Source organism: Muscardinus avellanarius (genome assembly GCF_963383645.1).
Source record: "Muscardinus avellanarius genome assembly, chromosome: 13".
In the NCBI taxonomy this organism is placed as follows: Eukaryota; Metazoa; Chordata; class Mammalia; order Rodentia; family Gliridae; genus Muscardinus; species Muscardinus avellanarius.
In genome coordinates this window covers 58,733,662-58,759,514 of record NC_137799.1, presented here as the reverse complement: position 1 = coordinate 58,759,514, position 25,853 = coordinate 58,733,662, and the positions used below count along the sequence as shown (strand labels likewise).

Here is a 25,853-nt window from a genome sequence, read left to right as displayed (position 1 = left end):
TTTTTTAAAAACACTTTATTTTATTTATTTATTTAGTTAGTTATTTGCAGGTCTGGGGACGGAACCCAGGGGCATTTGACCTCCGAGCTACACCCCCTGTCCTATTTTTTATTCTTTTATTTTGAAACAGGGTCTCACTAAGTGGCAGAAGGCCTCACTAAGTAGCCGAGGCTGTCCGCAAACGGCGATCCTCCAGTCTCAGCCTCCCGAATGCTGGGATTACAAGTGTGTGCCACCATACCCGGCTAAACACACTTTAAAAACACAAGCAGTCTTCATTGTGAGTATTGAGCACATTTCCATTGCTTTCGCTTTATTTCCCTTTTGGTCTGGAACTATAAAACCTTTAGTGGCCATTGCCTTATTGTACTTTCCAAACTTCCAATCTAATTTGAACTTTCAATTTTAAAATTTGTTCTTTACAATTTTTCCCATTTTCAACATTCACTTGTTTGTTTGTTTATATTTTTATTTATTTTCAGTACTGGGGATAGAACCCAGGGGCATTCTACCTCCGAGCTATACCCCCAGCCCTATTCTTAATTCTTTATTTTGAAACAGGGTCTCACTGAGTTGCAAAGGGCCTCACTAAGTAGCTGAGGCTGGCCAGATCCTCCTGTCTCAGCCTCCTAAATGCTGGGATTACAAGTGTGCACCACCATGCCTGGCTTACTTGTTTATTTTTATATAGACAATGTTTGTTAAACTATGATATAGTGGGAGTAAAAATGAACTGAGAATCGTTTCTGCTGCACAACAGAGAAGAAAGCTCCCACAAAAAAAGTCTGCCCAAAATGTCCTTCTTTTGTTCCTGCATACTAGGTTCCATACTTAATCTCCAAAACTATTTTTTTCCATAATGTTGATATTTCAAGTTTTTCTGCCTTTTAAAAAAATTCCTGTAAGTTTGGCTCCATGTACAAATTCATTTTTTTTTCAGACCTACAAATTCTGGATGCTAGTGCGTAGAATATAAGTTCATACATTTCACAGCCTCTCCAGACTTTCTTCAGACCCATTTCTATTAGTAAGTTTATCCTCAAATAACTACTTGGTGTCCTTGCAGGGATTCTGTGTCACAATCATATCCTACAGATTAAGTTCACTCACAAAAGAGACTCAGTATCATCGGTTCATACCTGAGGATCACAGGAAGGAGGGGCTGGGGGAACTTGGAGCATGGAATTATAATCGAGTTTCATGCATCTATAAAAACATTCGTGTTTATTCAGTCAATAGCTATGAAATATTTACTGCATGCTGGACTTCATGTCATTTTTTTACATGAAAACAGTATCTCATTAAAAACATTGGGACCAGCCAGGCATGGTGGCGCATGCTTGTAATCCCAGCATTTGGGAGGCCGAGACAGGAGGGTCGTAGTTTGTGGCCAGCCTCAGCTACATAGTGAGGCCCTTTGCAACTCAATGAGACCCTGTTTCAAAATAAAGAATAAAATGTAGGGCTAGGGGTGTACCTCGGAGGTAGAATGCCCCTGGGTTCCATCCCTAGTACTGAAAAAAAACAACATTGGGAACTTTATGGATATTTGATACAACTGAATTTAAATCTAGCATGAAACAGATCCAGAAATACAGAAATAAAAAACTGTGCTTAAAAAAAATCACAAGACCATGATCAACAAGGACTTCACGACTACTAGAAGTAACATGTTGCAAAGACCTCCTCAAGGATCCAGGTAATAAGAAAGTAAAAAGCTCAACAAGAAGGATTAGGGGAGAAGACAGGAAGATGAAATGGGAAGGGAAGGAGGGCAGTCGGAGAGAGTGAAGCATATACATTTGGGTGGATTTGAGCTAAAGCTTGGTAAAGTTCAAATGAATTTCAGTGTCCAGTCCTTCTGAGAATGCATTCATTGCTGACACTACTCATGACAAGCACAAATCCATCAATGCCACTCTGCAGATGCAAATGACCTCGAGGCCTAAAACTAAGTGCAACTTGATTGCTGATCTAGATCCAGGAGGGAATGATTCAGAGGACTGTTCAGCTTCAAAGCACAAAGGTCTCAGTGTTTGGGAACGTGCATGCGTTTCCCTGATGCACCGTCGAAATGTTGCATAATGCTTACAGGTTAAGGATGTCATAACACAACACTCTACTTTATTTTCTTAAAACTATTCACTACAAATTAAAAAAAAGCTCTATTGAGAAGCCATTAAATTTAAGCCAGGCTATATATTTTCCAGAAAAAAATTTAAATAGCAAAGCACTTATGTACGTACAGGATATGTGCAACATATGTTTAGAATGTGATTTTTTTTTGCAGTACTGTATCTGAAATCTTTCTATACTAAAATTGTACACACTTAAACTCTACGCACACAACTAGAAGAAAAATAAAGAGATGTAGACAATCACTTGGAAATTCTCCGTGCAAGAAGTCACAAATTATGTTTGGTATCCAGATGCAGGATCCCATGAGAGCAATGTGGAAAAATCCTGGGCCTGTAGGTATCATGGCATATAAGGGTTGGTTCATGTCTTCACATCATAATGAGCCTCCATTTTTCTATTACCATTAAGTAAAGCTCATTCCATGATCAAAAGTAAAAATTACCAACATACTATATGTGAAACCATATGGCAATCATTTTGAGTCACTTTGCAGGGTGAAAATTTCCTTAAGCCTCTAGGTCAGGAGTTTTCAACCTCAGCATTGCCAACATTTTGGACCAGATAGTTCTTCTGCAGGAGGCTGTCCTGTACACTATAAGGTGTGTAGCAACATCCCTGATCACTGCACATTCGATATAGGAGCTGCTTTCCTCCAGTTGCAACCATCAAAACTAATTCCAGACACTGCTTAAGGTCCCTTGTGAGGAAAGTCGCCAGCAAGTGCAAATTACCTCCCTAAAGGGTACTGGGGTTCCCATAATGATAGAAAGGCTAATTCAATGTGAAAGCTAAATTTTGCCCCCACCCCCAACAATTGCTTTTGGGAATGGAAGACATAGCATGGAAGAATGGAATTAGATGGATTCGCTGTCATGAGGTTTCTGGTCCTTTTGCCACTCGCTAACTCTAGGCAGTGAGGTATAAGAAAAGCTGTTTAGATACCCAATTTAATATTGCAACATCTTACCAAAGCCTAGTATCTTTGATTATCTTGACCCACATTTTTATTTCCCAAACCACAAATCATGTATAATATATTGTCTAGTCTATTTAGATACTATGTACACAACAAGGAAGCATAGGTCTTTGGTTCACTGATGTAGCACAAGTTCCTTGCAGATCAACAATTATATATATATTTTTTTTGGGGGGGGGAGGTACTGGGGTTCCTGGAAGCCATTCTACCTCCGGGCTACCCTCCCAGACCTATTTATATATTTTTTATTGGAAAGGGGGTCTCTTAAGCCAGCGTGGCTGGCTTCGAACCTGCGTGATTCTCCTGTCTCCGCCTCCCAAGTGCTGGGATTACAAGATTGCGCCACCACGCTCAGCAACAATTATATATTAATTGAACAAACAAATCTTATTTAGTACACTGTTTCCTAAGCTAAGTTAACCATCAAACATATTTTTTCCTCAATGTTATTAGCATCATTTTTCATCCACCTTGAATAAAATGCTAGGCTAGAAGATCAGTACATGTTTTTTATCCTGACTTACTCTGGATTCTATATGGCTATAATTCGACTTCACTGGAGAGAAAAATGGCACTGATCAAAGAGCATTCGATCATAAATCATGCTTTCTTAACCTGTATCATGCTATTTTCTAAGGTGCCTGTGCAGTTCTCAACATCTGGCAATGTCGGGAGTGTCCCAGCTGGCAAGGGGATGGCAGTGGTGGCCGATGGATAGAGGCCAGGAATGCTGTAATGCACAGGACGTTGCCTTGTGGCTAAGAGTTACGTGCCTCACAATGCCAATACTGCCGAGATTGGCAGACCCTGTTCTGGAGCAAAGAATTTTTAATTTCTGATATTTTTTATGGCTACTTGAATCATTTACGTGAAGGAATAATGAACCGAAACCTTTGGAGGTAAAACACCAGTTTGGAATTGGGGACAATAACTAGGTTAATAAGAGTCCATGAAGAAGGTACTTTCTCTCTCTCTCTGCCTCAGTCTCCTGTCTTTCCAAAGAATAATAATTATGAGTCCACACTTCGAAAGGGCTAAATGAGTCTCTGCAAGCACTAATTAACTATGTTGAGCTTCTCAGTAAAAGGTTTCATAGAAAATGTGATCAAATCATTCTTACAACCAGATCTTCATGGGTACTCAAGTAGCACGTGACTTTGGCAAATTGAAATGTTAAAAAATAATTGCCACAGATTCAGTCTAAGACTGATCAATTCAAAGATGATGCCATTAAGCCCCACAATCTAATGCTCTGAACACCTGTGTTTTCAATATTTTTTTCATGATAATGGGGAAAAATTGCTTAGCCAAGAGACGGCATTGTGATTCAGACACACCTTGCTACTACTTATTAGCGTGTGCATATGGTCAGTTCCTGAGTCTCTCTGGGCCCCAGTTTTCATTATCTTAAAATTAGGAGAATTATATTCAGGTCCAATGATTGCAATGAAAATTAGCTAATATGTATAAAGCACCTGTACACAGTGGGTGCTTAATAAGTGCTATTTTCTTCCCTTTCCTCTGCGCCTCCCTAAGACCTACTCTGGAGACAAACATGTTAACTCCTGGCTTGCAGGTGACGTGTAAGCATCAGTGAGCCAATAACTTCCACCTCTTCACCTGCAAGGTGTTTCATAAAAGCTGTTAAAACATTGCGAAGTTTGCCTGATAGAAATTCCTTTTCTTTTTTTATTTCTTATGTCACTTCTCTTTCTTATAAAGCCAAGACTCAACAACAGAACATCTAGGATGTGGGCTGCCAGAGGGAGGACGGGAAGCGGAGAGCCTGGGGAAGCAGCCACTGAGTTATCCACAGCATCAATGTGGGCCAGCTTTTCTTTTGAAGTTAACTTTTTTTTTCCTAGTAGGCACGTTGAAGGTGCATTAGGAAAACTTCCTGGGTCAAAGTTGGCCACCTTCAGTGGTCTGCAAAGGTGTATCTGCTCGGTGATGTGTGTCCTGTGCAGCTTAGTTCAGGAGGGCTGCAGACCATCCTAGAGATGCAACTTGGCCTGAAGAATGTTCTCTGGTGTTTGAGTGCTCTTCTGAGACCTGGAGGGCAGGCTTCACCTGCAGCTCTGCCACTTTTCCAGTGACTTCTAGATCATTGTTTAGGGGTTTGAGCTGGATTTCTTCATTACCCTTGGAGGATGGTGTTTTGTAAATAAAATCAGTCAGCATGTGGGAAAGAACCTAGCTCAGTGCCTGAAATTTCGGCACTCAGCCAAATGTAAGTCTTTATGAGGCTGGGGATGTAGCTCAGTGGTGGACCTGCCTAGCGAGCCTGAGACCCTGGATTCAATCCCTGGGACTACAAACTACGAATAAAAAAAAAATCTTTATGCAGATTTCTATGGTGTTCCGTGTTATAATTTCAGTCTATAACAAAGTGTCTTCCAAATGTATTTAATTAGAAGCTTGTTTCTTGAGACACTCTCAGGAGGGAATGGATGGAGTTGGTTCTCTAGCCCAGGCAGGCTGGGGAATGCTACATAATGAACCCCTCTCTCAGAGATTCTCAGTTACATGAGCATCTTGATGGTTCTGGGATGTGATGCAGCTAGGATGCGGGTTGCCAGAGGGAGGACGGGAAGCGTAGAAACTGGGGAAGCCGCCACTGAGTTATCCACAGCATCAGTGTTAAGCATGCCAAGTCAGCTAGCAATAACTTGATTCATTTTACCTACACCAGCGTTTCCTAACCCTTTTTATAATGGAACATCTATCGATCCTTCATGGCTGAAACTGCATAGAAATGCAACAATGGCACAACACGGCACTTAGCTTATTGATTAATGATCATATTGATGGCTTACCTCATGAATCACCACAGAATCAATTTCTAATTAGAGGTGGGAATTCTAATCCACCAAATGTCTCCAAGATCCTTCTTCAAACAGCCAACTGACTTAACATGAACACCCACACGACTTAGCAACAATCATAATCCTCACCACGAGTTGCGCTTGTTACAGACTTTGCACAAGAGGCTGTCATATATTTTTATCTCGCTTGTTTCTCTAAATAAATAGTGCGATTGACCCCATTTTACAGATGAGATAACTACGGCTCAAGTAGGACTAAGTAAACGGCAAAGCTAGAGCTCAAACTCTGTCCTTCAGCTCCAAATCCAGTGGTTTATTATCTGTATCACAATCCCCAGGGTGTTAGGTGTAGCACGCACACTAATATTGATTCTTGTAAGTCACATTTAAAACACCTGATAGGTTCCTTGCTAGGTAAGAACTCCTTCTTTCTTGCAATTCTGGCCAATGTCTATAGAGAAAGAAGGGCAGTACATCTGCTATTTATTCCCATAGGCAGGGTTAGCAGTTGTTCAGAATGAGCAGGATGCTTGTTGGAGTTAGTGCAGTGAGGAAAGCCACGCACACGAAAGCTACCCTTCCTGGGCTGAGTCCCAGTTTCCTTACTAATTAGCTGCTGAGCTGGGAAAGGTCACTTCCCAGCTCCGTACCTAAGTCTCCTCATCTGTAAACTCTGGATTACGATGATACCAGACTCACAGGTGTTTGCAGTGATTAAATGAACAACATAAAATAGAGCAATGATAATGATAATAATAACAATAATAATAATAATTAGGTTTCAAATGCCCGTGATTTACATTGTACATGTAAGCAGGCTTTTGCTGGTTGTCTTGGAAAGATAACCACTATTCAGTACATGTTCCTTAGGACAATATGCATCTAGTTCCATAAAACATCTACTTAGAAATGAGGCTGTGGGGAGGCAACCATTCCACACAAAAATGATAAAGATAGCTGCTGAGTATGTTCTACCTCTTCCCACCTACTTTAAAGAAAAGAACCGGAAGTATGTCGACATCAAATCAAGATTGCTTCTGCATTGCCTCTCAATAGCTACATGCTGTAACATTTCACTTCATTGGCTCCCATCATTTTTAGTTGGAATAGAGACATCTCTGGCTGAGGCACATGAAAACCAGTTCCCAACATAAGCAGAAGCTATTTAAAATAGACTCAATAATGACTATCGTTTTAGTAAGTAGATTCTGTTGTGATTCTCGTGCAACTTTTAGGATTTTTGTGGTACTGAGGATGGAACCCAGGGACACTCTACCTCCAAGAAATACCCCCAGCCCTATTTTTTATTCTTTATTTTGAAACAGGGCCTCATTGAGTTGCAAAGGGCCTCACTAAGTAGCTGAGTCAGTCTGAGAACTGCGATCCGCCAGTCTCAGCCTCCAAATGCTGGGATTATAAGCATGTGCCACCATGCATGGCATAGGGTTATTTTAAAATATAAATCATGCCGGGCGTGGTGGCGCAAGCTTGTAATCCCCGCACTTGGGAGGCAGAGACAGGAGGATCGCGCAGGTTCGAAGCCAGCCGCGCGCGCTGGCTTAGGAGACCCTGTTTCCAAATAAAAATGTAAAAATATGTCTGGGAGTGTAGCGCGGAGGTAGGACTTCCAGGAACCCCAGTACCACAAATAAATAAATAAATAAATAAATAAATAAATAAATAAATAAAATATAAATCATCCTCAAAAAACAATGTCCTGGATAATAATAAGAAATGGAAAGTGCCTCTGGAGGCAGCGGTATCAATCAGGTGCCCTTGCTGACAGAAAAATCCCTGTCTTCTATACTTCATCCCCATGTAGAGGACCAGAGGTCAGCCTTAGGTCCGTGGCACATCTGATCAAATTATATTTTTAGTTGAATTATTTAAAAAGTTGTCAAATAAAATTGATTAAACCAATTGAGTTTGATTTATTAATATTTTTGGAACAGTTTTTTTTTTTGCGGTACTGAGGATGGAACCCAGGGATATTCTATCTCTGAGCTACACCCCCAGCTCTATTTTTTATTCTTTATTTTGAAACGGTCTCACTAAGTTGCAGAGGGCCTCACTAAGTAGCTGAGCCTGGCCACGAACCTGTGATCCTCCTGTCTCACAGGATCTCCTGTGATCCTGGGATTACAAGCGCGCGCCACCACGTCCGGCTGGAACAGAATTTTTTAAAAATTGCTTTCTCAGCCGGGTGTGGTGGCGCACGCTTGTAATACCCGCACTTGGGAGGCTGAGACAGGAGGATCGCACAGGTTCAAAGCCAGCCTCAGGTACTTAGTGAGGCTCTCAGCAACTTAGTGAAACCCTGTTTCTAAATAAAATATAAAATAGGTCTGGGAGTATAGCCCGGAGGTAGAAAGCCTCTGGGTTCCACCCCCAATACCAAAAAAAAAAATTGCTTTCTAATTAAAAGATTTTTCGGGAATTACAATGAGTGGATATATCTTAAAGACTATGATTCTGAGAAACATTTCTCTTACACAAAGACAGTTTAATGGGGAGGGAACCATCCATTTTAGTTTTATAACCTTAAGACTGTATTTTAATTTTCAGTGGCCAGATCTTCCTTGTTATACCTGTTTCTCAGCTCCCAGAACTGTGTGCCTGGCACATAATGGCTACTCAACAGAAATCTGCAGTGTTAGTAAAATACAGGTGAATTGCTTGCTTAGGGCAGTGGAGGCGTGTTTTAAGAGGACACCAATTTTTTAACAATGACCACAGAGACCTCTACTGGCCAATGTTAGAATGACAACTCAGGAAAGAAAAGGGGTGAATGAAGACTACTGAGAAGGGTTTCTCAGCTTTCTTCTCTCCCTTTGATGATATTTATGGCAAAGGAAGCATAGTAGAGCATACTCATTTACGTTGATTAGTATTTCTACCCTAGGGCGAATATTTAACTAGAATAAATGAACAACTTTTCTTTGATGTATCTGGGAATGGCATCAAATAAGAAAGTGAAAGAGAATGAGAAAGAAAAAGAAAGAAGGAAGAAAGAGAAAGAAAAGAAGGAGAGAAGGAAGGAAGAAAGGAAAGAAGGAAGGAAGGAAAAAAGAAAGGAAGGAAGGTAGGTTAACCAAGGAGAAAAGGCCTCATCAACCTTTTTATAACCAACTGCCAGCAGGTAAATTATTCAAGGCCTACATTCAAGAAAATTCTGAAAAAGGGACCAAGTCAGTGAAATTACTATGATCTTGCTAATTCTGAGTTTTTATTTTGAGGGCTGTACACCATATAATACTTTCAAATGTCAATACTTTCCCAAGTCTTTGCATTTTTACACTATTTTCATATTACCAATGATCAGCTTATTAACTTATGAAGTGTTTGTTTTGTTTTGTTTTTGGTAAGACGAAGATATGTTTGGCTAACCCTTTGACCACTTTATTTTTCCCCATCCTAGATAGTTTAGAAGACTCAAGTTACTAATGTAGTCCTACAGCGCCCTCTGGTGGTAGTATTTATACATGCACCTGTAAGCTCAGGCCCAGATATTAGTGAACTCTCAAGACAACCTTTTTTTCTGTGTGTGAAAAGTGTATGCACTGTCACGTATACTACGAATGGCATTGTTCAACTTAACCTTTTAGTGTTTCCATATTCTGTAAAGCTATTGACTTTTCTATGACTGACCAGTAACAAACATAAAATTTCTTCTCCAGAATTTCTAAGAGGGTATGAAACAATCTATCAATTTATGTTTTTAGGTTCTGTTTGAAAACGATCATTTAATTTCCCTAATCAGATACATTTTGGACAGTACATGCAGGACTTTTAAATAATCAGAAGAATTTACATTTGAGGAGCGGCAGAGTTCCCTGTGGGGTCCATAACTTGAAATTCCATGATATCTGAATTTACTTCCAAAGATGGGTTTATGATGTAAAGAATAGTCTTACTGTTCAAGTCCTTTTGGCAAAATTTCTCGCTGATAAATTCACCTACAAAAAAGAAATAAACTAATCTCATGAGTAATCAATCAAAGCATTTCATAAGTGCTGATTAAAATGTATGGCTTTTTTTAAACTGAAAATATGGCTTCAAAAATAGCCAAAGTAAATTTTTTAAGAAATTAAAATTACTACAACTATCTTAAAACTCAAATGCAATAAACTTAAGCTTTAAGTTACTTGGCTTCAGAAATATTTTCCGTAAAGATAAAAAAACAATTGGAAGTGGAGTAGAAAAATAAAGTAATAAAGTAGATCTGTGCCATCCTGTTTAGTGATATATTTATGATCGCTGTCTTCATTAAGCACAAATAATATATAATCCAGAGAAATCATTTTAAAAAAAACCTCAGAAACATTTTTAAGGAGCTGATATCATTTAGTATTCATCATAGAAGAAAAATCAATCACAAATATGAATTCGGCCCTGGCACTGTGTTATGAATATATTACAATTTGGCTGTTGAAAAATACTGTAAACAATCAACAGCTGTATACCAGTATTTGGTTCTTCCAGTCCAGATGAATTTAGGAAGGCTCAGCTTCAAACCCTCTTTAGCACCAATATTGATTTATAAACTGCATCTATCAGTAAGCCCCGGGGAGTCCTTACCAAATGGGTTTGCACTTAATTAAATTACTCTCCAGCCCTGCCAGCCACTGGGTATTTCAAATGAGCAATTACAAGGACTCGGGAAGCCAGTACCTGTCGTTGTGTTCTCCAAATGTCCGTGTAGTGGGCCTCGTAAAATCTTAAAGATAATCTGATGGTCCTTGGTGTCCGGGTCCGAGGCCTTCAGCACCCGGGAAGTGATGTAAATCCCATAACAGCCATTCTTCAGGAGCCCCACTTGAGAGGGAGAATGCATGAGTGTAATCCGGGGGGCTACTTTGTCCAGTGGATCCACCTGAAATCATGAATAATTCCATATAATATTATCTAAAGACTGCTCGGCCCGGGAGATGCGGGGCTTTATTGGTTCAAGAGTGATAAACTCACTCAAGACTCAGATTTCTAATACTCCTCATTTGTTGACTTCTGCTGAAGAACATCTTGTTTACAATATCCTCAGCAAATATAACCGTGCCTAGAACAGAGGCCAACCTTTCATTATAAACCATCACCCAACTTTATTCGTTTGCCTAATGCCTGCCTCTGGCTTAGGATATACACTTCACGGGGACAGATGCACGCCTCCCCATGCCCTGCACCTGGCGCAATGCCCGAGCCGTAGCAGAAGCCTAGGGATGTTTGTTTCACAAAGATGTTAAAACTGACCCAAAATTACTCTGCTGAACATAAAGTTAGCATCACAAAGGGATTGTCCACGTTTTCCCAGTATTTTATGATTTACAGGAGCAGGCTTCTAAGGGCTCACAAATGCAGAATTATTTTTCTCATGCCTTTGCTCAAATGGCCAAATTAAAATAAAAATACCTTAGTAAGAAAACCATGAAAGTGATTGCTTATTTGCTTCACTGAGGAGCAGGCAACTTAACAGGTGGGCTAGATTTGTGAGGACAGCGGCTGGGCAATTAGTCCTGAGTGAGAACAAGAGCTTAGCACCTAACACTACAGAAGACTTCACTCAGGTTTGGTTGTCTGGATGGAGCTCAGTCCATCTTGCAAAAGTCTACAGTAGGTCAAAAATGGAGCAGGATTGGATGGATTAGCACAAATTCACCACCAATACCAGAAACAGAATACAGCTGTCATTTCCCTGTCTCTGTCTCAGAGTTTAACGTCACTGACCGCAAAATGATACTACACATATTTTACTTTATCGGAGGGAAGCAAAGACTTCATGTCAATGATAACATCATAAGTGTCCTGTATTATGATAAAGAAGAGCAGTGAAATGAATCAACAGTGAGTTTTTAAATTTCATGTTAATAAAAAAAATCAGCAAGTTGCTGAAAAGAAGATGACTATAATACCACCTTTGTTAAAAATAAGTCTGTCGCAGGGCGTGGTGGCGCATGCTTGTAATCTCCGCGCTTGGGAGGTGGAGACAGGAGGATTGCGCAGGTTCGAAGCCAGCCTCTCTGGCTTAAGAGACCCTGTTTCCAAATAAAAATAATATGTAAAATAGATCTGAAAGTGTAGCCCAGAGAAGGGTTTCCAGGAACCTCAGTATCACAAAAAAAAAAAAATCTGTCATATTTATATAGACAAACGTCCGGGAGTATTTTCCCACAACTATTCGTTTGACCTGGAATGGTGAAAAATGGTAGCTCCTCCTTTATTTATATGATGAACTTTATAATAAATTATTTTTAATCTAAAACTGGCAAGGTACTTTTTTGTGTGGTACTGGGATGGAACCCAGGGGCTTTCTACCTCCTGGCTATACTCCCAGACCTATTTTATATTTGGAAACAGGGTCTCACTAAGTTGCTGAGAGCCTCACTAAGTAGCTGAGACTAGCTTCGAACCTGCGTGATCCTCCTGTCTCAGCCCCCCAAGTTCTAGGATTACAAGTGTGCACCACCATGCCCGGCAGCAAGGTTCTTAAAAAGAGAAAACAATTGTCACTTGTGTTGGTAACTATGTGGAGACACAAATACTTTTACATTTTTCTGGTAAAGGTACAAAATAGTGAAAGATTTTTCTCCAGAAAATATTGAACAGAAACAATTAGATGTGTATATAGAACTGTATGTAACAAGTATATGAAATATATTCACAAAATATTATTTATACTAACAATTAACAAAAAAGGTAAAAATCATAAATGTCCAAATGAGGATTTATAAGCCATTTCTCCCTGAAACTGAGTCCCACACAGCCCTTAAGTATCATGTTTTCAAGGAATATTTAATGACATGAAGAAATATTCATAGCCTAAGAAGAGCATAAATAGGCAACATGCATATTAGTACATACAATTTGATTTTTATTGCACAGACTAAAAGAGTAGAAGAAAGCTACCCAAATTATTATCCTTCAGTGGTATGACTGTGAAATCTCTCTCTCTTATTCTTTCTATAATTTATGCTTATTTTATTTTATATTTTTTGTGTGTGCAGTATTGGAGATGGACATTAGGGGCACAGGCTAGGCGAGCCCCTGAGCTGCATCGCCAGTCCTTTATATTTGATTTTGAGACAGTTTCTCACTAAGTTTCCCATGCTGGCCCACGTAGCTGGAGATGACCGGCATACATCATCACGCCTGGCAGTTTATGAATTACAATGGACAATTATGTTATAAACTATAAAAGCAACGTTTTCAACAGTCATAGGCATTCTTCTGCTCCTCTGTAGAGTCTCCTATAGTCTCCTCCTACTCTCCTACAGCTTTGAGAGCCGTGAGGTTGGGTGGGAGGTGGGGAGTCAGCTGTGGCCAGGGGCTGTGGAGGACAGACACTCTCCTGACATGGTGGAGAAATGGCTCATGGAAGAAGAGGAAAAGTAATATTCCGGACCAGGTGAGAAAATCCCCAAGGATGGATGAAGGATTCTTCTTATTGTTTTTTTTTTTTAATATTACATTTTCCTTAAAAAGAAAAGTGCTAGCCGGGCGTGGTGGCACACGCTTGTAGTCCCAGCATTCGGGAGGCTGAGACTCGAGGATCGCGGTTTGCGAACAGCCTCAGCTACTTAGTGAGGCCCTCTGCAACTCAGTGAGACCCGGTTTCAAAATAAAGAATAAAAAATAGGGCAGGGGGTGTAGCTCGAAGGTCAAGTGCCCCCGGGTTCCATCCCCAGACCCGCAGAAAAGAAAAGAAAAGTGCTACAACAGTTATAAATGCTTGCTGTATTCATTTTGTTTGTAAAAAAAATTAATATCAAAATTCTAGTTGCATGATTCCCTGTTATGCTTCTGGTCGTACTCGTGCTGAAATAAAACCTCTAGCTTCTCAAAAACAGTTCTTCTGGCTTGGTATATTAGAAGCATTAAAAATATTGGACTACAAGACTTTTTTTTTTAAGAGAAGGCTGTATCCTTTGGATTTATGAAAATCAGCCCAGACATACCAGAGCCACGGAATGCAATGAAGAGGCTCTCTCTCCCTCCCCTCAAGCCCTGTCCACTTCACAGAAAGAGACCATGGGTTGCACTGGTCTTGATCCGACAGACATGACCTCCTACCACACGGCGGTCAGGTGGCGCCTGCTGCCATCTGTCAGGCACACCTGCGCTTTGCACATGTTACATCCAGTATCTTTGCCCCCAGTTATCCACATTTCTTCATTAAGTTGCTTCGCCCATGCTCCGCGGGCTAATTTACACCCATTCATAGTTAGGTGGCAGGCAGCATCATGTTGTCTAAGCAGAAGAAGCCCTTGGACGCAAGGGCCTTAGGGTGCCATCTCTCCTGCATGACTGGCAGGGCTAGTTGCTTCCTATGCTACTTGACCTTCTGCTCAGAGACACCAGGAAATTCAGGGAAATTTGGGGACAAAGTCTGAGATTTTTCTTGTGAGATTTTTATACATAAATATATGTTTGGTGAGGAAAACCTTGCACTTTTGATGGAAAAGAGGCTTTACAACACCTACCCAACGTTTTCCTTATCAGTAAATTCTACGATTTTCAAGAGCTATCCTTTCACGATCGCCATGCTCTGTAAGACAAGTGTTGGTGTTAGGAGAGAACTGATCTAAGTTCTGGCACTTTCTCCAAACTCCACCCCCTCCTCCATCTCTGCTCTGGAGTATAAAAGGGAACTCTTATGTTCCTCAGAATTTATAATTCTTTACAAATTTGCAGCCAAACAAACTCAGAAAATTATTCCTGGCCGGATGGTACAGTGGCATTTCTCAACCCAGAACAGGGAGTTAAGAACTGAGAAAAAGACACTAATAGCCTGAAGAGTGGGATGGGACTAATAACAATCAATTTCAAAAAAGCAATAACTTTAACAAGCACTAAGTACTCTTCAGGCATTGTATCAATGATATCCATACCTCTTCTCCTTCCCTAGTGGGTCACTGTTTCATTACACTTTGGGGGCTTCCCAGTGCCATGGATTCATCCAGCACCCACTCTGTGTTATTGTGACCCCCCACCTTAGATGGACACTGTGAAGGTTAATCCTGTCAGCTTTTCCAGGCGGTGAGGCCTTAGCTGTCCGGTCAATATCAGGGGAGAGGCTTGTGATTAAGGTTTAAAGCAGCAGATCTTGAGTAAAGATCCTGACTTCTCTTCGTAGTATGAGCGGTTTTGTCCAATTCATTTTGGACTTAAGAAAAAAGACTGAGATCTCCAGAGGAGAAAAGAACTGTCTCCAGACTACCTGTGGATTCAAGGCTGCAGCATCATCTCCCACTGGCGGCTTTGCTCTGTGTATGTGTGTGCAGGCCCTATGACTGCAGAAGCCCATTCCTTAATAACTCACTCTCTCTCTCTCTCTCTCTCTCTCCCTCTCTCTCTCTCTCTCTCTCTCTCTCTCTCTCTCTCTCTCTCTCTCATTTCCCATATGTCTCTGTATGTATAAAAATATAGATAATATTGATATATGTATACTATATATTCATATAAACAGTTGTGTGTGTGCATATTCATGCACATGCATGCACATGCGTACACACACACACACACACACACCCTGGAGAAACCTAACTATAACAGAGACTAAAGAGCAAGGGGAAAATAATTATTTTAGTAGTCGGACAGTATCATGAAATAAAGGACAAATTATCTTGCTTGCTATTGGCAGAAGTACATAGAACACGGGTGGTCTAAGCCCAAGGAAAATAAATTCAAAAGTTTGAGAGCTAGAGCATATTTCATGGGTTTTGACAAAAAGAAGAAAAACACTATGTCCTCCAACAACCACTGCAAAAGTAAGTGAATGTGGTATGGTACTGCTATAAAAAGGGCAGATTTGGGAATCACAAAGACTTGAGGACTTTGTATTTGATCACACTATTAATTTCCTAACCCTCAGTTTCTTCATCTATGAAATATAGAGAATAAAAGGTACCTCAGAGGATTTTTATGAGAATCAGATGAGGTTTGTGTAAAGTGGGTTAGAACTCTAGTTAATTAAAAAAATGCAGCTCCTTTTCTTAGTATCTTTATCGTTGTTAGACCAGTAGTATCGATGATGTCTTGTAAAATTTAATGTATTTAGTTGAAACAGCAGGGATGGGGTTAAGGCTGAATGGCAGACCGTATGCTTAGCATGCTCAAGGCCTTGGGTTAGATCCCCACCCTTGCATGCACATGCACTCATACAAAAGAAACTATAAAATGCTAGTAGATGATATGGACCACTAAGTATCATCCTAATAGCATAGTTACTGATATCGTGAAACTGAATAACAAAGATGTTTCAGGCAATGTGCTAGTGCCTTGGCTACCTAATTTTTTTTTTTTTTGTGGGTCTGGGGGCATTCGACCTCCGAGCTACACCCCCTGCCCTATTTTTTTTTTTATTTTGAAACAGGGTCTCACTAAGTTGCAGAAGGCCTCACTAAGTAGCTGAGGCTGTCCACGAACCATGATCCTCCTGTCTCAGCCTCCCAAATGCTGAAATTATAAGCGTGTGCCACCACGCCCAGCTTGGATACCTAATCTTATTCCAGCCACAAGGCTGTAGGGATGGTTTTCAGAGAAGGAAAGTGAGGTGGGCGTGGTGGCACACACTTGTAATCCCAGTACTTGGGAAGCTGAGACAGGAGGATTGCACAGGTTCGAAGCCAGCCTCAGCTACTTAGTGAGGCTCTCAGCAGCTTAGTGAGACCCTGTTTTCAAACAAAATAGGGGTGGGAATTGGGTAAGGGCTAAATGAGTGAGGTGTGCATGGATGCCTCTACCATCTTGTACTGCATTAAGATGCAGGACTACAGTGCAGCAATAACAATTTTAAAAAATAGGTCTGGGAGTGTAGCTTGGAGGAAGAAAGGCCCTCTAGAACCACGAGAGAGGGAGAGAGAGAGAGAGAGAGAGAGAGAAGAGAGAGAGGAGAGAGAGAGAAGAATGAGAATCAGAAGAGTTAAAGAACTCCTTAAGGTCACACAGTTAATGAATGGCAAAGCAGAAATTCAAGCCTGGGTTTGTTTGACTCCTAGGCCATGTTCTGTTCCTTCCTATACTTTCACTGGCTCTTAAGGCCAGTCCCTGGCCCAGACACAGGAGAGACCTTGTCATTTTACCCATATTAATGTGCCTAGCATGATGTACCTGGATGAAAGAGGAAAGAGAATGAGGAAACAGACCTTGAGGGGCCATCTTCACACCTCTGGCCCAGACCGCGTGTCTGCCATACTTGCCTGAATGGTGAACAGAACAGGCTCTTCCCACACTCTCCCATCCACAATGAAGCCTCGGTTTGTCCTATCTGTGGCCACGAAAGTAAAGCAGTCCATCTGTGCATTGTCTCCCGAGTGCTGATAGGCCACACTCCTGCTGTCCACATCCTGCTGCGTGAAATTGTGTTGAAGCAGCGCTGTCCCCCGCAGGTAGAGCCGACCATGCTGCGGGAGCCGGGCCAGGAGGAAGGTGAGGGTCTCCGCAGGCGTGTCAGGGTCAGCCAGCTGGAGGAGGTCAGGAGAAAGCAGGCCCACGGTGCCCTCGGCCAGCCTCAGCCCTTTGTTCCTGGTCACCACCGGCAAGGCTCTGTCCACAGTCTCCAGTGTGATCTCAAACACCCCGTGCTTGGTCCGCAGTCCATTGCTGATGACGAATCTGACAAAGAGAGGCAAGGCAGCCTTCAGCATGGGTTCTTGGTCACCATCTAGTGGGATGAAATGATAACAACACACGCCTTTACTAAAGGATATGTCGTGTGGGGACTCAAATGAAGTCGGGGCAAATCTTTCAGAAGAAGGCCTTTCTATCATCAGACCAGTCACCGGGGAACACACAAGCTGACCATTTTATGTCCCAGAGTATTTTCTTCAGCAACAGTGACAGCAGACTCACACGAAGGAGCAGGCAGGCTTGCCGCAGCTCAGTGTAGTCTCTTGCTTCAAACAGGGATTTCAGATCCAATTAGACCCATTACTTGAGGTTGAAGAGTATACTCATTTTGTAGATTTATAACTTTGCAATCATATTTTGTCATGAGAATGCAATAGGCTAAGCTTTAAGACTGATAATTAGGGAGCCAATTCAATGAAGTGCTGAACAGGCTGAATTTGGATAATTCAGTCTATCCATGTTTTTTATGGTAAATTTCTTAAGAGAAGATCACATTACATAGCCATGTAATTATATATATATATATATATATATATATATATATATATATATATATATATATATATATGTAAGGATTGAACAGAGAAGTTCAATCTACCACTCAGATATATTCCCTTGTGATTATTTTGCCTCAATCCCAAACCACTGGGATTATAGGTGTATGCGACCACATGAAAAAAATATGTAATCTTACCTATCATCTCCCTTTTTTTTTTTTTTTTTTTTACAATATCTGTACATAAGCCAGGCATGGTGGCGCACGCTTGTAATCCCCACGCTTGGGAGGCTGAAACAGGAGGATTGCACGGGTTTGAAGCCAGCCTCAGCTACTTAGTGAGGCTCTCAGCAACTTAGTGAGACCCTGTTTCCAAATAAAATATAAAAAATGTCTGGAAGTATAGCCCAGAGGTAGAAATCCTCTGGGTTCCACCCCCAGTACCACCAAAAAAAAAATATATATATATATATATATATATATATATATATATATATATCTGTACATATTTTTATACTTTTGTTGGTACATTGTAATTATACATCATGGTGATATTAAGGTAAAATATAATTTCTTTTTTAAAATTTTTTATTGGTGCATTATATTCATACATCATATTGGGGTAAAAAACTTGAGTGTACATACATGCACACATCACTGATTTAACCCTACCCAATTCCCTCCCCATTCCTCCCTCCCTTGCTTGGCTACTTATCTCCCCTTTGGAGGCCTCATTTTATTCTTCTGTAAAATGAAGGGGACAGGTCAGATGATCACCATCCAACTTGATAATGTTTTATGAAGCTCTAATTTCTTGGAGTTCAGAAACTTGGCCAAAGATCATAAGGCAGACTGGGACTAGAATGGACTAGGACTAGAATGCAGAACTTTTGACCCTACATCCTCTGCTCTTACGGAATTTTTAATAAGTGCTCGTGTAACAATCCACCAAAAAAGAGTTACTGCTGAGCACCATCACAAAACTATAACGAGAAAGTTAAAAACCGGACATTCAAGGTAAACCAATCCTCTTACAATCTCGTGTCTGTGATACCATAATGTGTTTTATTATATTGGTCTCTAAATCACATTCTCTCTGCAGTCAGTCTCACAATAATGATAACACTAATATAAATATCTTAATAACAGTTCGACATGTTATTTTTATTTTAAAGAAAGTAGATTATCCTGCAATTATGCAAAGAAACCACAATATTAATTCTCTGAAAAGATAGAAAATCATTACTATCAAAAGAGGTTGACACATTTACTACAGACACCCCCATTTATTATAGATCTAAGCGATGTCCTGAGAATTAACTGCTCAGTTGTACGATACAGTTATGGTTTGGTTGTGGAATAGATACTGTGGTCTTGTGTGTGCAGAGCTGGGCTTTGGGGAAAGACTGGATCCGGAGGTGCTGACCTCATCAGTGGATGGACCACTCAAAGCTAACTGCATTTCTTTGAGGTGGGACCCAGTTGGAGGAAACAGGTTCCTGGTGGCATGCTCAGGAAGTGTCTGCCTTTTTCTCTGGCCCCTTCCTCTCTTCCTGCTTCCCAGATGCCGGAGCTGAGAAGCTCTCCTCTATCACTCCTTTCTGCCATAATGTTCTGTTTTGCCTCAGGCCTAGGATGAGTGAGCCAGCCAAGCATGGACCGAATCTCTAAAAACATAAGGCAAAATACATTTTTTCTGCATTTATTTATTTATTTATTTATTTATTTATTTTTCTTTTGGCATTGCGGATCAAACTTGGGGACATTCTACCTCTAAGTCATACCCCCAGCCCTATTTACTTATTTTTTTAAACAAAAAACAAAACAGGATCTTGCTAAGTTGCTGAGGGCCTCACTAAGTCATAGAAACTTGCCTTAAGCCTGGGCTCCTCCTGTCTCTGCCTCCCAAGTATTGGGATTACAGGCATACACCACCAAGTTCAGTACCCTCCTTTAAGGTGTTCTTGTCTGATATCTTGGTCATAGCTCTTAACAGCTAACTAATACACAGGTCTTACTATTTTTTCTTCATTTACATAGTTGCTAGAAATATTCACAAAGGATACACTCTTATCTGCTACTGATGTCAAAATCTCTAAAAATAGCCGGGCACGGTGGCACATGTTTGCAATCCCAGTACTTGGGAGGCTGAGACAGGAGGATCGCACAGGTCCAAAGCCAGCCTCAGCTACTTAGCGAGGCCCTCTGCAACTAAGTGAGACCCTGTTTCAAAATAAAGAATAACAAATAGGGCAGGTGGTGTAGCTCGGAGGTAGAATGCCCCTGGGTTCCATCCCCAGACCCGCAAAAAAAAAAAAAAAAAAAAAAAATCTCTAAAAATAATAATGCTACTGAAATATAACATTGAATTACACAAAATTATCTTTACAGATTTTTTTTAAGTAGAGAAGTCATGGAATCTATATTACTTTGTTAATCTTGCAAATTTGGCTAACAAATTATTTTTTGCAAATATCTTGGCCCTCATGGTTTGAGAGTTGATGCTTTACTTTTAACCGTAGAAACACCGAAAACCATGACAGGGAAGTACAATGAATCACCCAGCTTACACAGGGCAAAGGACTCAGGGAGAAGAAGGAATAGGCAAAAAGTGTAGGGAGATCTATTCGGCTGAGTACAAATTTTTCTTTGAAGGTGAGGCTAAAATTTTTGAGCCTTAATTATGTAGTTACTAGGACTGTCTATAAGGAAAATATGATGTGATACACAGAATCAAATTAAAGTTGCTAAATGAAAATATAACAAAGTAAATTTTTGACATTTTACACACCTAGGCCTGTAAAGAAAGTAACCAGTTTTTCCTTTACACCATCATTTGTAGAATTTGAACAAAGGTACTGAATTAGCTTTAGAATAGGAGATTGAGCAAATTCAGTTTCCTTAAAACAAATCAATCAGTTTTCTCTTAGTGATACTAAACTTTTGATTAATATATTCTAAACAAGTTGGGTAATTTTATTACATGAGCATCATGTATTTATGAAATCAGTTTTTATTACAGAGAAAGTATACCTAGAAAGTATCTGTATTGAAACTTTAGTCATCTTGACAGTTTCAAAGATCAAGAGATAAGCAAAAAATTATGTTCTATTTCTCAGACAAAACCTTTCATGGAATTATGCCTTGACTATATCTTTTCTCTTACCTTTTCATATTCTTCCTTCCCCTTAGTTCCTATTATTTGACCCTAGATAAAACAAGGAGGTGGCTAAGCAATCCCTCGGTGCCTCAGAGTTGTTATTTTTTTCCCACTTTACTCCTTCTGAAATATATTTTATACCTACCATTTCACAAATAAAGTGGCTCTCTCTTCCCTCTCACATCCCTGTTAACAAATGTGCTGGTGTTGACAGGTATTGATAATTTAGCACCAATGTATGTCAAAGGACATGCATTTTTAGCGTTAGCGTTGACTGGATTTTTTGGAGCTTGCACCCTGCTAAATATCTGTCAAATGTCAACATAAAAGGATGGAGAAGAAGGAGGAAGAAGGGGAGAGAAGGGAATCCAGTGCTGCAAGGTTCAGTGTGAGCTCATGTGAGAGCTAGGGCCATTCAAATACCTGACTGACTTTCCTCTCCAAGGACTCCGTTCTGATACTGTCCTCTGAGAATGGGATCCTCAAATCTCATCTCGGGGCCACCGCATTTATGCTATGTGTGTGTTACTTCTTTGAGGGCACTGAAGTGATCTTATGATCCAGGCCGTCCATCTCGAGTAAGCGCCTCTGCCTGATGACTGGGATCTGACCACACTGGAAACAGGCAGCCCGCCATCAGACAGATGGGAACGAGGGCAGGCAGGCCAGGGGCCGTGGACGAGGAAGAAAGATGTTTACCGAGGCTGGTTCTCCCAGCTGGGACACCGAGGCAGCTGTCTGCACTGACCTAAAGCTAACAAGCCAGGGGTGAAAAGGACGTAATCTCTAAACACGGCCGGATCAAATACATCATTCCACATCCATGAGTAACAATGCAAACGACTCACAGGCACAGAGAGAGAGAGAGAGAGACAGAGCGAATGGTTATGGTTGGCTTCCCAGTCAAAATAAAACTATCAGACCAAGCGAAGCAAGGTCAGTGCACTTGGTGTCTGCAAAAGCCGACCAGATGATCTTCCAAATGCCCCTCCCCCCAAAAAAATCCCATAAATACATTCTCAAGGTTTAAAGCAATAGTGCCATTGCTGTGTTGATACCATGCTGGTAGTATGGAGAAGGCAGGTCCCTCTGTGGGTCTGTTTTGTTTCATTTCCATTGTTACATATCCCCACCCCCACCCCAAAAGGGATGCAGCCAAGATGACCACCATTCTCATGAAATCGGGGGAGCGGCTCTCAGATTTGTCTGGGGTGTCTGCCTGGTCTGATTTCACCATTACCATGGTGCTTTCAAGCTTTCTGCATTTCCTGGCACTAGAGTTGGCTGAAGAATCTGCCATCTGTCATGGCATTTAAAAGATAAAAATGGAATCATAAATAGCGCCAGCTCCTCAGGAAAAAAAAAAAAAAAAAGTCCAGCCGGCATGTCAAAATGGAGGACATTAGCATGTTCTTTTAGTACCCGGCTGCCAGCAGCTGAAGTCAGCTTGCTAATCACTTGATGTCATCTGTCCTAGGACATGCTGCCAAATCTGTCTTCCAGGCCAGCAGCACCAAACAATGCAGGAGAAATTTATGATTCACAAAATATTTTTGCGGAAGGTAAAATCTGACCATTAAACTCCCCCGTTTAATTAATGCTGCCGTATCATACATTAAAAAGGGAAGGGGGGGAGGAATCCTCTGCCACAGAATTTATCTCTTCTATCCAGCCAAATTCCTTGCCAAATTTAACAGTGAGCCACATAAATTTAGGCGATTATATTGGTTGCATATATTTAATTTTTAAAAAGCACCATGATCACACTCTCATCAAAACAGGCTTTCGGCTTTGGTTCAGCGCCACTTGAAAAACAACACAGAAACCCATGATTGGGTTAGTAAAACGGCAAGATGAAAGTGTGGGTGTTGGGCAGATGCTAGGTGCTTCCATTATAAATATGTACAACTGCTGGCCAAAAATCGGAATGTTCCTTTGCACAGACTCAGGGTCTCCGGCAACGGTTGGTGCAAGAAGACACGATGGAAAGAATTCTACACTGGGAGTGAACCCTTAGCCCATGCTCAGCTCCGGTGTTCAGGTCAACGTAGGTAACTGCCTTTGCCTCTTGGAAACTTCGGTTCTCTCAAGCATAAAGTGATCAGTGACTGCTTCCCTCTCAAGGTGGTGGTGTGGGGCTTAAAGGAAATAACATACAGAAGAGGGTCTGGTACACTGCCTGATGTTTACAGATGTTCCAGCAGTGACAGCTTCCCTGCATGTAAACGAAGTGACTGGGCCAGCCCTCTCCCCTGCAGCTCTGCTGTGAGTCTCTTGAAGACACCACCATTATTGTTTCCACATGCTATCCTACCTGTGTTCGCTATTTACTCTTTTGTTTTATGTCAACTTTTTTCTTTAATTTAAATAAGTATATCTAAAAGAAAACCTATTAACTATTAAGAACTGGAAGCTTTACATAGTAAAAGCTTAATTTCATAGAATACAAAAAAATGCAAGAAAACAATAGTATAGCTAGCTATTGCTACCCAATGGCTGAGAGCCAGAGGCCTGCACTCTCTTTGTTAAAACAGAAAAACTAAGCTGGGTGTGCTACAATCCTAGTACTTGGGAGGCGAAGGCAGGAGGATCACAGATTCCAGGCCAACCTCGCCAACTAAACAAGTTCCTCTTACTAAATAAAAAACAAACAAAAAAATAAGGCCAGGGTTAGGTAAGAATGCCCCTCAATCCAATCCCCAGCAAAACACACACACACACACACACACACACACACACACAAATAAAACTAAACTAAATTAAACATTGAATAGATGGCAAAGACCAGCCTGAGACATGCTCCTTTAGCCAATTAGAAGTACAGAAAGAACCAACAGGGTGTAGTGTCTCACTCTTGATTCATTTACACAGTGTTACCTAGACCTGTACCAGTACTTGTCATTTTACATCTTTGATGGTACAAAGTATTGGCTTTAAAAGGGAGTAGAGACACAGAACTCTTTGCTAAAATAAAGCCTTGTCTGGAAGTCCAGTGTACAAAACCAACTAGAAACATAGCATCAACAAAACAGTATAATCAGCAAACTGAGGCGAGGGCCCCAGAGAACCACCAATTCAACCTCTTCTTCCTCTACCTCTGGGAGGGCCTGCCAGGGCCTCTGTCCATTCCCAAGGTTCCTCAGAACACAATCAGAACAATGGACCAGACCCACCCAGCGACTGCCATTCCTGACAGCATCCCAAATGCCTGCATAGCCTTCAAAAATCCAGATTCCTGGGCCAGAGACTGGCCCAGCTACCAAAGCTGCCTCTTTGGGTTAAGGCCCAAGAAACTATGTTTTGTAATTCTAAAGATCTTGAAATACAAAAATTCCCAGGGTAAATCATTTCTAAAATGCTGTCCAATATAACTTTCTATGGATGCAAATTGGGAGATTTTTCTTTTTTTTACAATATCACCAATCCTTACACATGGATATTGTGTTTTTTATTCTCGCCGTCTGATTGGTACCTGGCCTTCAGTTCTCAACATCTGTGCACATCAGTTCACTGGCTTCTCCAGCAGGGTCACTGGTTTCTCCAATAGTCATTCATGTCTTCAGCAGACTCTCTTGTGGGCACTGACCAGGGAGAGTGGGAAAGGAGAGAAGCAAGAGGTTCCAGAAATGGGTGTAAAATTAAAAGCCCTGGATGCCCTATGCGTGTGTTAAGCCAAGAAACACCCGCCTTCGTTACAAATGGAGGAAACAAGCAAGCATCACTCCTTCTCAGCTCCTTTCCTCCTCCAAGACCATGCGCGGTGTCGTGTAAATGGGAGGTAGGAAGGGGCTCAAGAACAGCATGATATAATAACAACAACAGTAAGAGTAGCAACAGCAGCAGCCAGCACTCACGGAGTTCTTCCTGTGTGCCAGGTATGGTTTATGTATTTTACATGGATAAGCTCAGTAGGACCTCCCTCTACCCTGTTTGGCAGCTGTAAGGACCATCATCCCATTTCACAGAAGAGGGAACAACAGCACAGGAGACGTCAGAGCCACGCAACAGGAAGCAAATGACCTTCAGCCTGAACCGACCACACCACACACTTCACAAGAACCGGCACCAGGGGAAAGCCCACTTCCCCAGCTGGTGTCTTACTCCACGCCTGACCGTCACCGAACACTGGCGTGGTTAAGATACTGATCAGTTAAATGATTTTCAGCTTGTAATACAAAAGAGAAAAAAGATATAAGTTCAAGCTTCCCTGGACTTTTTTGTTGTTGTTGTTAATAGTTGAACTATCCAGATTGCCTTTCAGGAATCACTTTAAATGACCAATAGCAAGCAAAATAATTTTTACTCGCATTAGGCAGTGCTCATCAAAGCAGATATGTAGAGTTTAGAAAAGTCTATGATGGAGGAAAGTGTTACCTGAACGTGGACCTGCCAGTCTAGAGGAGCCCACTGAACAATACAGGAGATGCTGCATTTACATCATTTCAGTGCTGTGCAACCTTTAAAAGGTTGAACTGGGCAAGTCGAAAACTGTACTGGAGGCCAGAAGCCCTGTGTGTGTAGCAGGCAGACCAGAGCTCTCAGAGGCTCCTGCTTAGCCAGTAAGACTCGGGGCGGGGCGGGGGCTGTGCCCTGGCTCCCCAGGGGCCAGCACAGGTTTTCCCAATTCTCAACCCTGGC

At 41.2% G+C, this 25,853-nt stretch overlaps 1 protein-coding gene across 1 annotated transcript in view; it reads right to left on the bottom strand.

Moving 5' to 3' along the window:
* FREM1 (FRAS1 related extracellular matrix 1) overlaps positions 1-25,853 on the bottom strand; it is a 131,612-nt gene that overhangs the window by 29,501 nt on the left and 76,258 nt on the right. Inside the window, 3 exon segments of the mRNA XM_080709437.1 lie at positions 9,752-9,896; positions 10,612-10,813; positions 17,130-17,544. Of these exon segments, the coding sequence (XP_080565563.1) occupies positions 9,752-9,896; positions 10,612-10,813; positions 17,130-17,544 (762 nt within the window).